Source organism: Somniosus microcephalus, chromosome 11 (assembly GCF_052327205.1).
Source record: "Somniosus microcephalus isolate GS21.2 chromosome 11, FLI_Smic_1.0, whole genome shotgun sequence".
Classification (NCBI taxonomy): domain Eukaryota; kingdom Metazoa; phylum Chordata; class Chondrichthyes; order Squaliformes; family Somniosidae; genus Somniosus; species Somniosus microcephalus.
Genome location: NC_140997.1, coordinates 224,995,580 through 225,009,996, shown reverse-complemented (window position 1 = coordinate 225,009,996; position 14,417 = coordinate 224,995,580). Strand labels below are relative to the sequence as shown.

The 14,417-nt window shown below is 46.1% G+C and overlaps 1 protein-coding gene across 3 annotated transcripts in view; it reads right to left on the bottom strand.

Moving 5' to 3' along the window:
• Window positions 1-14,417, bottom strand: part of hemk1 (HemK methyltransferase family member 1) — a 151,209-nt gene that overhangs the window by 40,288 nt on the left and 96,504 nt on the right. For all 3 annotated transcript variants that reach the window (XM_086002048.1, XM_086002046.1, XM_086002047.1), the window contains exon 7: window positions 4,326-4,375. In XM_086002048.1, coding sequence (XP_085858174.1) covers window positions 4,326-4,375 — 50 coding nt within the window. The remainder of the gene's footprint in view (window positions 1-4,325; window positions 4,376-14,417) is intronic.

Genomic DNA, 14,417 nt, shown 5'->3' with positions numbered 1-14,417 from the left:
GTAACCTCCTCCAGCTCTGCAATCCTCCGAGATCTCTACGCTCCTCTGATTCTGGCCTCTTGCGCATCCCGATTTTAATCGCACCACCATTGGCGGCCGTGCCTTTGGCAACCGTACCTTCAGCTGGCTAGGCACTAAGCTCTGGAATTCCATCCCTAAACCTCTCGGTCTCTATAACTCTCTTTCCTCCTATATGATGCTCCTTAAAACCTACCTCCCCTGGCCTTGGCAACGTGAAGCCTGGGCGATTTTAATTGCTAGGCCTCATCTGCGTGCCGCCGGATAGATACCCACCTGAAATGGGCGCAAAGCGGCAGCTGGCCAGTTTAACGGGCTGCGTGGCCCATCCAGAATTCCGTGCATGCACGGTTTTTTCCAATTTAAAAGCTGGCTCACCGGCTGCGCAGGAGCTCAAGAATGCTGCGCGGCCACACAGCTTAAAAGGAACATTGGCGCGAACATAAAACTAACCCCTGAAACATGCTTAAATCTTACTTGGCTATTTGCTAACATTACATAGAATTACATAGACTTTACAGCACAGAAACAGGCCATTCAGCCCAGCCAGTGTTTATGCTCCACATGAGCCTCCTCCCACCCTCTTCATTTAACCCCATCAACATATATTTCTATTTCTTTCTCCCTCTAGCTTCTCCTTGAATGCATCTATGCTAGTCGCCTCAACCACTCCCTGTGGTAGCGCGTTCCACATTCTCACCACTCTCTGGGTGAAGAAGTTTCACCTCAATTCCCTATTAGGAAGCCACTGATTAACTTCCTATCCTTGGTGTCCTCATAGGTTGACTCGTGAGAATAACCCACAACCCGATTAGGAACACAGTATTAAAAATATCAGCAAGCCCAGCCCGATATAAATTATTTAACAAAACTGCAAAGAAAAAAAGAGACTGCACAAGTGAAAGTGGCCCACTAAAACGATGCTACCGATAGTCGCTTCTAAGAGTCTGTAACCCAACCTGTCACCACAAAGCAAAGTAACTTGATACTGGCCACGACACCAGAAACATGCATTTGCTTATGTTGCAGCATCTGTCATCTGCACCCACTGACATCACACATCCTGCAGGTGTAAGATTGTGGGAAAGGCCTGTGCTGGGAATTTCCAAAATGAACAAATACAAAATGGAACTGTACATTCAGCAAGCCCATGCTACAGCAGTGGCTCTAAACCACGGCCCTGAGTTTCTGAGACTGTCCTGATGCTGCAGTGCTTTGCTAGGAGCAGGCACGCTGCTAGTCAGGACTTTGTGTGCCTAATTGTGGGGCCAAAAATCTGGCTGCACTATTGGCATGCATGGGCCCTCATTTAAACGTTTTAAATGATTTTAAACAAGCTTAAGTGAGCAATGTCATCTAACCCTATCAACATATCCTTCTATTCCTTTCTCCCTCATATACTTAACTAGCTTCTCCTTAAATGCATCTATGCTAATCGCCTCAACTACTTCCTGTGGTAGCAAGTTCCACATTCTTACTACTCTGTGGGTAAAGACGTTTCCCCTGAATTCATTATTGGATTTATTAGTGACTATCTTGTATTTATGGCCCCCAGTTTTGGTCTCCTCCACAAGGAGCAATATCTTCTCTACATCTACCTTATCAAAGCCTTTCATAATTTTAAAGAGCTCTATTAGCCCACCCCTAGAGAAAAGAGCCCCCAGCTGTAATGATCAGTAACATGTCATCCTAGGATGGTACACTAGGTGGAGCTGTATGTATATAAGAGTGGGCTACCCACGATGCACCAGGCTACCCAGAAGGCAGTAGTCAAGATGGATGCTGTACAAGTCCACATGGCTGAATAAAGTGACTAGCTCAAGCTAGCTGTTCATAATAAGAATGTCTATTTATATATGAACATAACACCAGCCTGTTCAGTCTTTCCTGATAGTTATAATCTCTCAGTTATGGTATCAACCTTGTACATCTTTTTTGCACCTTCTCCAGTGACACAATATCCTTTTTGCAATATGGATACCAGAACTGTTCACAGTACTCCAAGTGTGGTCTAACCAAGATTCTATACAAGTTTAACATAACAGGGGGAATTTTTCGGGGGGTCAGCGGGCGAGTCAGGTGGGGGAAAAAAATGTTTTTGACAGCGGGTCGGGAACCCGCCGTCAAGCCACCACCACGAGACTTTCCTAGATGTCGGGTCTGTCAATGCTGAACAACCCGACACGCAGTGGTGGGGGAGGCAATTTAGGTCATTATGACCTTGTTAAGAGCCACTTAAAAAGTATTTTGAGCTCACCTTTAAATTTTACGAAGTCACCCACGGGGTTCCCGCAGCTTGGGGATCACATCGGGTAAGGAGGTCGGGAGTTGTGTTACCATGAAATGATCTCTTTACTTGATAGCTGCAAATATGCTATAAAAGCCCCCATCTCACAGCTTTTCACATTCCAAGCTCAGAAGCTATTGTTTACTGCATTTGGAAGACAGATTTTTATGCAGAGCTTTATGCAGGTTGCAAGTGTTTTGAGTAAACTCTCCATCAAGTGTCATCTCATTGGAACAACCTCTCTCACAGATCGCTTCTGTCATCTCAACTTCACCTGCCATCTATTACATCAACATCGGTGCCCTTGAAACTATCTCACCTTGGTCCTCAGAATCTCACCACGCTCAGCCCCAACAACAGCAGTATCAGTCTCGCCAGCAGCAGCAACAACAACACCACCAACCTTCTCCGCAATCAACTGATGCTGCACAGGACACCAGCACATTGCTGCCCGGGAGGCCAGGGATGGCCTCACCATGGCCAGATTTACTTAACTTGACACTGTACATCCTGGCTGCCACATGATGCGCCAGGTTGGCACCACCCCACACCAACACCATAAAGCATCCCTACAATGCCCAAGCCATTCCTTTCACACTCATTGCAGGGAGTACCGTTATGTCTCATCATTTACTACAATTCACTAAGCCACTTCCAAAGATGCACACAAATCTGTCCAAGAACGCAAAGTGTTGAAAATAAAGATTTCAATGTTTGACAGCACATTAACAGAAACTTTACATGAACGTTGGCTAAAACACACAAGTGTGTGTTGTTAGTTGGTATGATTGGACTAGGATGAGGGTGAGTGTGAGGGGTGGTTTGTGAGATGGGGAAGTGATAATGTAGATCAAGAGGGATGGATGGAGGTGCTAGCTAAGTTGGTTTGAGTAAGGATGTGCAGGAGTATGGTAGGGAAGGCAGAGTGCTGGGGATGTGATGACTGGCACAGCAGGATGAGGTTGAGTGTGGCTTGGCAGTAACGTTTCGTGATTTACTGAGATCATTGAAAGGTTTGCGCCACTGCAGCCTGGTCCTCCTGACTACATCCCTGCTTGTGCCCTCCTGTGCAATGTGCAACCAGGCTGCATTGGTCTCCTGGGGAGGTCTCTTCCGCCCTTGGGAAGGGAAGAGAACCTCCCTGCGTGCTGTGACTCCCTCCATAAGCAAGGTTGGAGAAATCGCGGCCAACTTCTCTGCTTTTCAATTCTATTGCGCATGTCTGGACCCCCAGCATCAAAAGTAGCAGTGCTGCCCACATCTCTGCTGTACCATTAGAATCATAGAATGGTTACAGCACGGAAGAAGGCCATTCGGCCCGTCGAGCCCGTGCTGCCTCTCTGCAAGAGCACTTCAGCTAGTCCCACTCCCCCGCCCTTTCCCCGTTGCCTTTCAAATTTCTTTCCTTCAGATACTTATCCAACTCCCTTTTGAAAGCCATGATTGAATCTGCTCCACCACCCTTTCAGGCAGTGCATTCCAGATCTTAACCACTCACTAAGTAAAAAAGTTTTTTCTTACATTGCCTTTGGTTCTTTTGCCAATCACCTTAAATCTGTGTCCTCTTGTTCTCGGAGCAGGCTCGAAGGGCCAAATGGTCTACTCCTGCTCCTATTTCTTATGACCCATCTGCCAATGTTGAACAGTTTCCCTCTATCAATTGTGAGCAATTAGTCAACTTTGCCGGCACCCCCAACAATCTCTCCTTTAATGGTGAGTTGCAGCCCTTTAAGAGCTGCTGTCCCTGTGGACTTTCTACTCCCACAGCAAAGTGTGCCATAGGCCAAGCGCTCCAGGCAAGCTTTTTCATGTCCCAATAGCCTATTCAAGTTAGAGGAAGAAGTCCTGTTGGAAAGTTCAGTGCGGTGCACCCTCTGAGCTCCGATGAAGGCTCCAGCACAATCCTATTTTTGGGATTATTATAAAATTAGGGAGGAGAATGGCTCCTGAACGACAGAAAATTAAAATGGATAAACACAAAGTTAAAAAGATAACTTCCTGCGTCCTTGGTTTTACATACCTGATATAATATCGAGTTGCAATTCTTGAAGCCTGTGCTGAACGCACAACCTGCAAAAGCAATCAGCAAAAAAGATAATTACGGTATTGCAGGAATTGTACCTGTTTTTTTTCAGTGAAAACCGAAAACCAGTGGCCTTTCCTGTAATATGCAAGTGGTTGCTATTCTTTAATAATCAAGCCTACTGGCTTGTGGCGAATGAATAAGCCAAAGTTGATTTTCAATTCACGGGTGCGTAAATTCAGCCTGGGTACACTCCCAATTGCTCCTTGGGGGGCTTGAATCAAAGATTTCAGCGTGCCCCAACTCGCCGCTCTCCTGATTTTCCAATCATTGCACGTACCCTCACTGAATTTGCCTTGGTATTCTGGGATTTTTGCCAGTGTTTTAGGAATAGTATTCTGCAATTCTGTCCATTTTTTCATGAATACCAAAAGTAGGTGGCCTTGCAGGCATCTTTTGACACAGTGTAGCTTTAAGGGAAATCATTTGTATAATATTGCACATTGTTAAGATCAAAAGGTTTTTTTTAGTAAATGTCTTGTGATGGCATGGTTACTATATTCATCTTGCAAACAGATTTTTAATGTAATTCTATCATTACTGTTCATAGTTTTGCTACGTCCACTATTGGCGGCCGTGCCTTCAGCTGCCTGGGCCCTAAGCTCTGGAATTCCCTCCCTAAACCTCTCTGCCTCGCTACCTCTCTCTCCTCCGTTAAGAAGCTCCTTAAAATAGTGGTTAGCACTGTTGCCTCACAGCGCCAAGGACCCGGGTTCGAATTCAGCCTCGGGCGACTGTCTGTGTGGAGTTTGCACATTCTCCCCGTGTTTGCGTGGGTTTCCTCCGGGTGCTCTGGTTTCCTCCCACAGTCCAAAGATGTGCGGGTTAGGTTGATTGGCTATGATAAATTGACCCTTAGTGTTAGGGGGATTAAATACGTGGGGTTACGGGGATAGGGTGGGATATGTGTTGGTGTAGGGGTTACGGGGATCGGGTGGGATATGTGTCGGTGCAGGCTCGATGGGCCGAAATGGCCTCTATCTGCACTGTGGGGTTTCTGTGATTCTGTGAAAATGTACCTGTTTGACCAAGTTTTTGTTCATCAATCCTAATATCTCCTAATGTGGCTTGGTGTTTTGTTTGATAATCGCTCCTGTGAAGCGCCTTGGGACGTTTTACTACGTTAAAGGTGCTACATAAACGCAAGTTGTTGTTTCATATATAGAAATTAATTTTTATGCTTCAGTCACTGGTTTTTGAAGCTTCTTTGCTGATTCAATAGTTTGATGCAGTTCCTGTAACAGAGCATAGATTGGGGAATTAGAGCTGCATTGATGCAGCCCCATCTCTAACCCCGTGACTCAATGCTGCAAGTGTGGTGCTGCTAAATTTACCCGATCGACCCCAAGGCCCGGAAGCTGCACCTTTTCGTTAACCTAGTTCAGAGTTGCACAAGGCCGAGGATTAACAATCATCCTACTTGCAGTAATCTTACAGGACCAACTTTGCCTGTGATGCCATCCGCAGTTGAATAGTCAGCCAATGTTCACAGTCTAGGCTCACGCTCAAACCGGTTAAAACTGGCTCAAACTGGTTCAAACCAGCTCAAGCCGGTCCAAACTGTTTCAAACCAGCTCAAGTTGGCTGCCACCGGTTCTAACCGGCTCAAAATGGTTCAAACTGGCTCAAACCGGTCCAAACTGACAGAATCCAGTTTAAACTGGCTAAAACCAGTTCTAACCGGCTCTAACTGGTTAACACTAGCTCAAACTGGTTCTAAACGGTTGTAACCAGCTCTCACTGGCTCAAACTAGCTCTTACCCACAATCACTGGCTCTCACACTGTGTGTCTCTCTGTCTTTACCTGTGTGTTCATATTACACAAACAATTTCTTAACTTCATATGGTTTTCTATGCTAAGTTGGTATGCTGCTGTTTTATTATTATTCATTGCTGTTTGTGGGATCTTGTTGCGCAGAAATTGGCTGCTGTTTGCCATTGTAAGTCAGCTCATTTTAGAGAATTATATGTGAAACGTTTCAAGGCAATATTATCAGGCTTAAACCGGCTCAAACGCGTTCCAACCGGCTCAAGCCGGCTGTCACTAGTTCTAATCGGTTCTAAAAGGCTCAAATGGGTTTAAAACGGTTTAAATCAGCTCAAACGGGTTTGAACCAGCTCAAACCGGTCAGGCTCAAGTCAGTTCAAACCATTTCTAACCAGCTCAAACTGGTTTAAAATGACACAAACCGGTTTGAACCACCTCAGACCAGTTCAAAACGGGTTAAGCCGGTTGAAACTGGCACAGACCGTCTCAAGCCGGCTGTCACCGGCTCTAATTGGTTCAAACCGGCTCACACAGGCTCAAACCTGCTCTAACCGGCTCTCACTGGCTCAAACCAGCTCTCACCGGCAATCACTGGCTCTCACTCTCTTATATCATCACAATTCCATTATTGCTTTGCTTGGCCATACAGGGTCACCAAAATAAAGTGATCAGATTGAAAGTAATTTGCAAAATTGTTGCATGTTGCCATTCACAATTTCCCTGTTGAGTAGGAAGATTAAATTATTCACCCACACAAGAAATTCAACTGCTAAGTTTGTTGCCTGAAGTCAAAAGCACTACAACCAGCTGAAATGTTCTTGTTGAGAGGATTTAGAACACGTTGCTATGCTTTGGGATTTTGATGCTAGTATTTTCCTTGGGTTCAACATCACCGAGCGTTCCCGTAAACGTAAATGTAGCAAGACCCAGGGGTTGAACAGTGAACCCTCGCCACTGTGCTTACTGGAATATATCACGTGCCACTATAGGATCGTCTCAACAATGAGGATCGAAGAATATACATTCTGTCTAACTAATGTTATAAACCAATTGACAAATTTATTTATTTAACATTAAACAGGTAAATGAGCAGTACTCAGTATAAATAACACTACCATAATAACTTGCACTTATATAGCTTTTAATGTAGAAAAATGTCCTAAAGTGCTTCACAGAAGACAAAAATTGACACTGAGCTAAAGAAGGAGGTATTAAGAGAGGTTTAGAAAGCTTACAGTTCAGCCATGATCTAACTGAATGGTGGAACAGGTTTAAAGGATTGAATGGTTTATTCCTGTTCTGATGTTTCTATAGGAAGACATTATTCTCACCTTGTTGCCCAGGCTAGGTCATTGAAGTGCTTGCGTCACTGAAACCCCGTCCTGAGGGTGATGCTACGGGCATTGACATTGTCTGCCATCTCTCTCCAGGCAGCTTGCAGTGTCTGCTTGGGCACGTTCCTGCCTTTCCGAGGGGTATGGGACTTGCCTGTGTGCCCTCACCTGTTCCACAAGCACCCCCACCACTGTGTCTATGAATTGAGGTGCTGTTGCTCTCCAGAAACCTCCCAGTAGCAGCACAGATTCGCAGAGTTGAATGTTGAATGAGACCTCTGACATGAATCAGTCATTCATGAAAGAAAGACTTATGAAAAAATACTGAGCGGCCTGCGGGTGGCGCTGTCCAGGGAGAGTATAAATACTCGGGCACGGGCCCAGCTTGCGCAGGACATTCTTAACAGGAACTAGTGAAGGACACAACTAGACCTCCATGTTGTAAAACAGTTGATTAAAGCTTTGTTTAATGCTTAGACCAAGTGCCTAGTAGTTTTCTTACGTCAACCTCATTTTAATGGATGCCGGGCCTGCCGGAAATGCCGCCCTCTGATTGGGCGGGCTTGCCCTTTACTGCTGTGACCGCATGGGCTGCCCCCCAATAGACTTGAGGCCCAACCATAACAACGGTGAGGGCCTCACCCACCACCCGCCTGAAAACCACCCGCAGTTAAAACCGACCCCAATGTTTTATGATATGTAACACAGAATGAAGTACCAGGGCAACTGATTTATAGTGATTGAATAAATCAAATTGTGTTTTATTACAGAGTCTTCTTGGATTGTTAGAGTTATTTCTGGGCTTGAATGGTACGATTAGTGCTTATAAACAGTAAATCAGTATCATTGATTATAATCAAAAGGTTGAGTGTGTAATTAATTTATGAGCCTCGGTTACAGAGGAAGAAGGTACAGAGTATATTACCCGTTGCGGGTAGGTAGGAGTTAGGTTGTAACAACTGTGTGTAGCAGTAGTGGGTGGGTCAGGGTCAACGTGGGTTGGTAGTGTTGGGAAGGGGGTCCTGGAGCTTGGGAATGAGAGGTCATGAGGTGTAAGGGAATTGGAGGAGGGGAGTGTGAGGGTCCATGAGCACGAGGAGAAGGATTGTTGTGATCTGGGGGCAGGGGTGGGGGAGGGAGAACTATGGGGCGCTGCTGACAAAAGCACGGCGATCGGGTTTAATCAGGGAAGAAGGTGCGTTGGCAGTGTGGGAAAAGACACAGGTGTTCTGGGAGCAGTCAGAGGCAGCAGTCGGAAGCAGGGATGGGGGAGCGGGGAACATACGAACATACGAATTAGGAGCAGGAGTAGGCCACTCGGCCCCTCGAGCCTGCTCTGCCATTCAATAAGATCATGGCTGATCTGATTACTCCACATTCCCGCCTACCCCCGATAACCTTTCACCCCTTGCTTATAAAGAACTATCTACCTCTGCCTTAAAAATATTCAAAGGCTGTGCTTCCACCGCCCTCTGAGGAAGAGAGTTCCAAAGACTCACGACCCTCTGTGAGAAAACATTTCTCCTCATCTCTGTCTTAAATGGGCGACCCCTTATTTTTAAACAGTGACCCCTAGTTCTAGATTCTCCCACAAGAGGAAACATCCTCTCCACATCCACCCTGTCAAGACCCCTCAGGATCTTATATGTTTCAACTTTATGGGTATCAGGAAGCTGTGCTTCTGGAAAGATTCAGTCACAACTCTGCTAGCCTCCCCCAAAACATTCTTCGGTATATATTCTTTTCCTTCAAGTTTTTTTTGGCCAAATTTTTCAACCCTCTTCTCAAGGGGTTGGCTCTTGCTGGGATACAGTTCCGTGGGGTGCAATCACCTTCCACTACCTCATCCACACGTCTATTCTTCAAAGGGTAATGTTAGACGGCAGGTGTCGGAAGACTTTTCAAACATGGGTGGGGTGCATCAACGCTGAGCTCAATCCTTTTTCACCCAACATCCGCACAGACTCACTTTTCAGCAGTAGGGTTACTTGTTAGTGAGCGGAGCGGGGACCCAGTGTAATTCCACCCCCTACCTTGCCCGAGGCCACCTGTAGCGTCCCTAATGCTACTTCAGTGGAGGTCAAGTAATTTGTGCACAGACTGAGGGACAAATGTGGGACCTTTCCCGCCGGCAACTACACGTTGCTCGAAGCAACTGAGCCCTGGGCGAAGCTTTCAGTATATGATTCACCACTCGTCAGCCAATTACATACTGTAAGGGGAGGGGGGAGATGGTAAGGGTGCACAGAATGGGTTACGTGGCAGCGAATGGGGGAAGATTTCTTAGAAGAATGTCCTGAAAGTAACGATGCTGGAAATCCAAAATAACAACAGAAAATGCTGGAAAAACTCAGCAGGCCAGGCAACATTCGTGGAGAGAGAAATAGAGTCAACGTTTCAGGTCGAAACCCTTCGTCAGGACTGAAAAAGCACAGGAAATGAAACAGATTAAAAGGCCAGTTTGGGGGCTGGGAAATGGGGATGAAAGAACAAGAGAAGTGAAGAGACATTAAGAGGTATTCAAAACCAGACGAGATGGTGATAGGACTAGTGGAGACAAAAGACGGCTCTAGATTAGGTGTGAAATGCGCTGGCAGAATGAGAGACAGCTGCCATGTGGGAGAGAAAAAAAGGGGGAAGGGCACAAAACAAAGGTGTGGATAAAAAATATATGTAGAAATGTAAAGGGGCCGAGGTTATGATCTGAAATTGTTGAACTCGATATTGAGTCCAGAAGGCTGTAAAGTGCCTAATCGAAAGATGAGGTGCTGTTCCTCGAGCTTACGCTGGGTTTCCGTGGAACAATGCAATAGCCCGAGGACGGTGAGGTCTGAGTGGGAATGGGGCGGTGAATTAAAATGACAGGCAACCAGAAGCTCGGGGTCACCCTTATGGACTGAACGGAGGTGTTCCGCAAAGCGGTCACCCAATCTGCGTTTGGTCTCCCCAATGTAGAGGAGACTGCATCGTGAGCAGCGAATACAGTATACTAGATTGCAAGAAGTACAAGTAAATCGCTGTTTCACCTGGAAGGGGTGTTTGGGGCCCTGGACAGTGGGAAGTGGGGAGGTATAAGGGCAGGTGTTGCATCTCCTGTGCTTGCACGGGAAGGTGCCGGGCAAAGGGGAAGGGGTGCTGGGGGTGATAGAGGCGTGGACTAGGGTGTCTCGGAGGGAGCGGTCCCTACGGAATGCTGAAAGGGGAGGGGAGGGGAAGATGCGTTTGGTGGTGGGTCACGTTGGCGGTGGCGGAAATGGCGGAGGATGATCCGTTGAATGTGGAGGCTGGTGGGGTGAAAGGTGAGGACAAGGGAACCCTATCGTGGTTCCGGGAGGGAGGGGCAGGGGTGAGGGCAGAAGTGCGGGAGATAGAATGGACACGCTCCTGAGAGTAAGTTGGGTAAACCTGCATTATTTCAAATATAGACGATTATTTATTTTAAATGAGTGATGATGTAAGTGTAAAAGCTTATCCTTTCACCTCTGGGGCCTGGATTGATATTCAATCCAGACTGATGGGACAAAAGCTTCCTCTCCCATTTAAGATTCCCATATGAATTGCGTTTGGGGTAGTCTCAATAGTGGACATGAGTCAATGTGAAACTTATTTTAAATGATAACACAGATTTCCTCAGGTCACCCCTTAATCTTCTGTACTCAGGGATTGTGAATTTCTGCTCTGTGCCAGCATCAAGGATTATCTCCAGAGCAAGTACAGAGAGGCTTAAATTGCTTTGAAGATACTGCTCTGGTTTTAAGAGATTGGCACTTTACTTGTCTCTCTGATTTACATCCCTAAATCGCTAACATTCTCCAGCAGACACGAACCAGCAGTGCTGCCTGCAAACTGGGTGGCAGTTCGCAACAAACGAAAAAAATGGGTCTCCACTGCTCCAAGAACAAGTCAACTCTTCTATATTTCCAAATGCAGCTGACTTGGGGAAACTTGTATGCAGCTGGCTGCTTTTTTTATAACCCAAAAACATCGCAGGATGCAGGGCAAAGTTTCCTTCCTGACCCATATTTATGGCCTCGCCGAGTGAGACTGCCAATTTCATGCCATTTGGTGCCAATTACAGGCAGTTTCACATTGACTCATGTCCACTATTGAGACTACCCCAAACGCAATTCATATGGGAATCTTAAATGAGAGAGGAAGCTTTTGTCCCATCAGTCTGGATTGAATATCAATCCAGGTCCCAGAGGTGAAAGGACAAGCTTTTAAACTTACATCACCACTCAGTCCTCAGCACTAAAACACAAGCACCCAATCATGCAATCTGATCTTATAAAACAAGTGATTTCTTGCATGGGGAAGAAGATTTCTTCTGGGAAATTTTAATTAAAAAAAAATTCATTCACGGGATGTGGGCGTTGCGGCAAGGCCGGCATTTATTGCCCTACTTGCCCTCGAGAAGGTGATGGTGAGCTGCCTTCTTGAATACAACTGAGTGGCTCGCTAGGCCACTTCAGAAGGCAGTTAAGGGTCAACCACATTGCTGTGGGTCTGGAGTCACATATAGGCCAGACCAGGTAAGGACGGCAGATTTCCTTCCCTAAAGGACATTAGTGCACCAGATGGGTTTTTACAATCCAGTAGTTTCATGGTCACCATTACTGATACTAGCTTTTTATTCCAGATTTATTTAATTAACTGAATTTAAATTCCCCAGCTACCGTGGTGGGATATTGAATTCATGTCTCCGGATCATTAGTCCAGGCCTCTGGATTACTAGCCCAGTAACATAATCACTGTGCTACCCTGCCTCACAAATGAAACAACAAAATACTTGGAATCTGATGAGCACGCAGATAGATGTTATCTGGACTCATCTGTACAACATTAAAATGTTTGCAATGATAAAAGATTTTATCAAAAAGTTTTAAACCACAGTAAGTTACAAATCACATACTGCCTGTGTAAACTGAATAAGAATTAATTGTTTTTAATGCAAACATTCAGTTCAGCCTAATTTTTGCCTATCGACAATAAATGTTCAAGCCAGCCACACTTAAAGAAGTCTTCTAGTTACTTGTTAACGCAGTAGCTTTTCACTCTCCGATCCATCGAGAGCTGGACCTGTTTCTGGCTCGGGCGGAGATGACCTCTTACAGAAGGTAGGTACTGCAGGGAGTTCAGGACCAGAGTGAGCTCCTGGACTAGTTTCGATCACCTAGATAGGTCGGAGAGGAATTTCCCAGAATTTCCCCCCCCCCAAATTGGCCTGGGTTTATCATCTGGTTTTTCGCCTCTCCCAGGTGATCATATGGTATCGGGTGGGGTGGAAATCACAATTATGTGGGACAGGCTTGATGGGCCAGAGGGTCTTTACCTGTCTGTCACTGTTCGTATGTCTCTCTCACGGTTAAAAACCTCCAGCCTGCCTTACTTATTACAGAAACCATCTTCCGTACATCCTTCCTATGATAACCAGATATAATACTCTCTAACACACACAGTGATTTCCCCTCAGATTATCCCTTTCCTCTGCTGAAGGTGCTACCCTTCCTAGGATAGGGCTCTAGAAGGGGCAGCAGCCCTCCTGTATCTGTCTTAACCGACCATTCCTCTTATGTAAGCCTAGATGATGAGCATTGGCAGGCTATTTGACTACAGGGTTATCATATCGAAGACCTGATCTTGTTGTCACCCCATTTCCATTCACACGTGCACTTTCCAGTAGGATAGTGATCAGAAGCAGGAACGGACTCATTTGTTTTCCCTAATCTCAGGATGCTGAGGTCAACTGCAGAATCCAGAATTTAAAAAAAGACTTGCATTTCTATAACACCTTTCACGACCACCGGACGTCCCAAAGCTCTTTACAACCAATGAAGTACTTTCTGAAGAGTAGTCACTGTTGCAATGTAGGAAATGTGGCAGCCAATTTGCGCACAGCAAGCTCCCACAAACAGCAATGTGATAATGACCAGATAATCTGTTTTTTAGTGATGTTGATTGAGGGATAAATATTGACCAGGGCACCGGGGATAATTCCACTGCTCTTCTTCAAAATAGTGTCATGGGATCTTTTACGTCCACCTGAGAGAGCAGACGGGGCCTCGGTTTAACATCTCATCCGAAAGACGGCACCTCCGACAGTGCAGCGGGCTCCCTCAGTACTGCACTGGAGTGTCAGCCTAGGTTTATGTGCTCAAGTCTCTGGAGAGGGACTTAAAACGACAACCATCTGACTCAGAGGTGAGGGTGAAACCCACAGCTGAGTGAAACCAGCTAACTCAGCACAAACCGGGACTTACCTGGTCTATGTGGCATTCCCTGCGAGAGCACACCCCAATTCATACACTTTCTGTATGTCTCCTATAAGCACACTCTAAAGTTCTCTACAGTTTTTATTGTTACAAGAGTACAGTCTTGCCTTTACTCTCTAGTATCGATGACTTGGTTTGTGTTGAGTCAGTTGACCTCAGACACGGCAGCAAACAGGCAGTACAACTGACTTCAGATCCCCTGGGCTAGAGAGCGTGAAAATGCAGCCAGGGATCTTGGCCCTGATCACTATCCAACGATTACTGCTGAAAAGTGTGCAGAAAGTGAGCGATGCAACATATACAGACTGGAAATCAAACCAGGTTCAGCTGTGATATACTCCGTGGATGAAAAAGATGCTGACACTCAGGCCTGGATTTTCCTTGGGGGGTGGGTTCTGCCACTGGAGCAGGGGTGGGACAGGACACCCATCTTCCTGGGTTGGTGGGTGGGGTGGGGTCATTAGTTGTGTGGGGTCAGAAAGTTGTAGGTTCAAGTCCCACTCCAGAGACTTGAGCACAAAAATCTAGGCTGACGCTCCAGTGCAGTGCTGAGGGAGCGCTGCACTGTCGGAGGAGCCGTCTTTCAGATGAGACGTTAAACCGAGGCCCCATCTGCCCTCTCAGGTGGACGTATAAGATCCCATGGTACTATTTC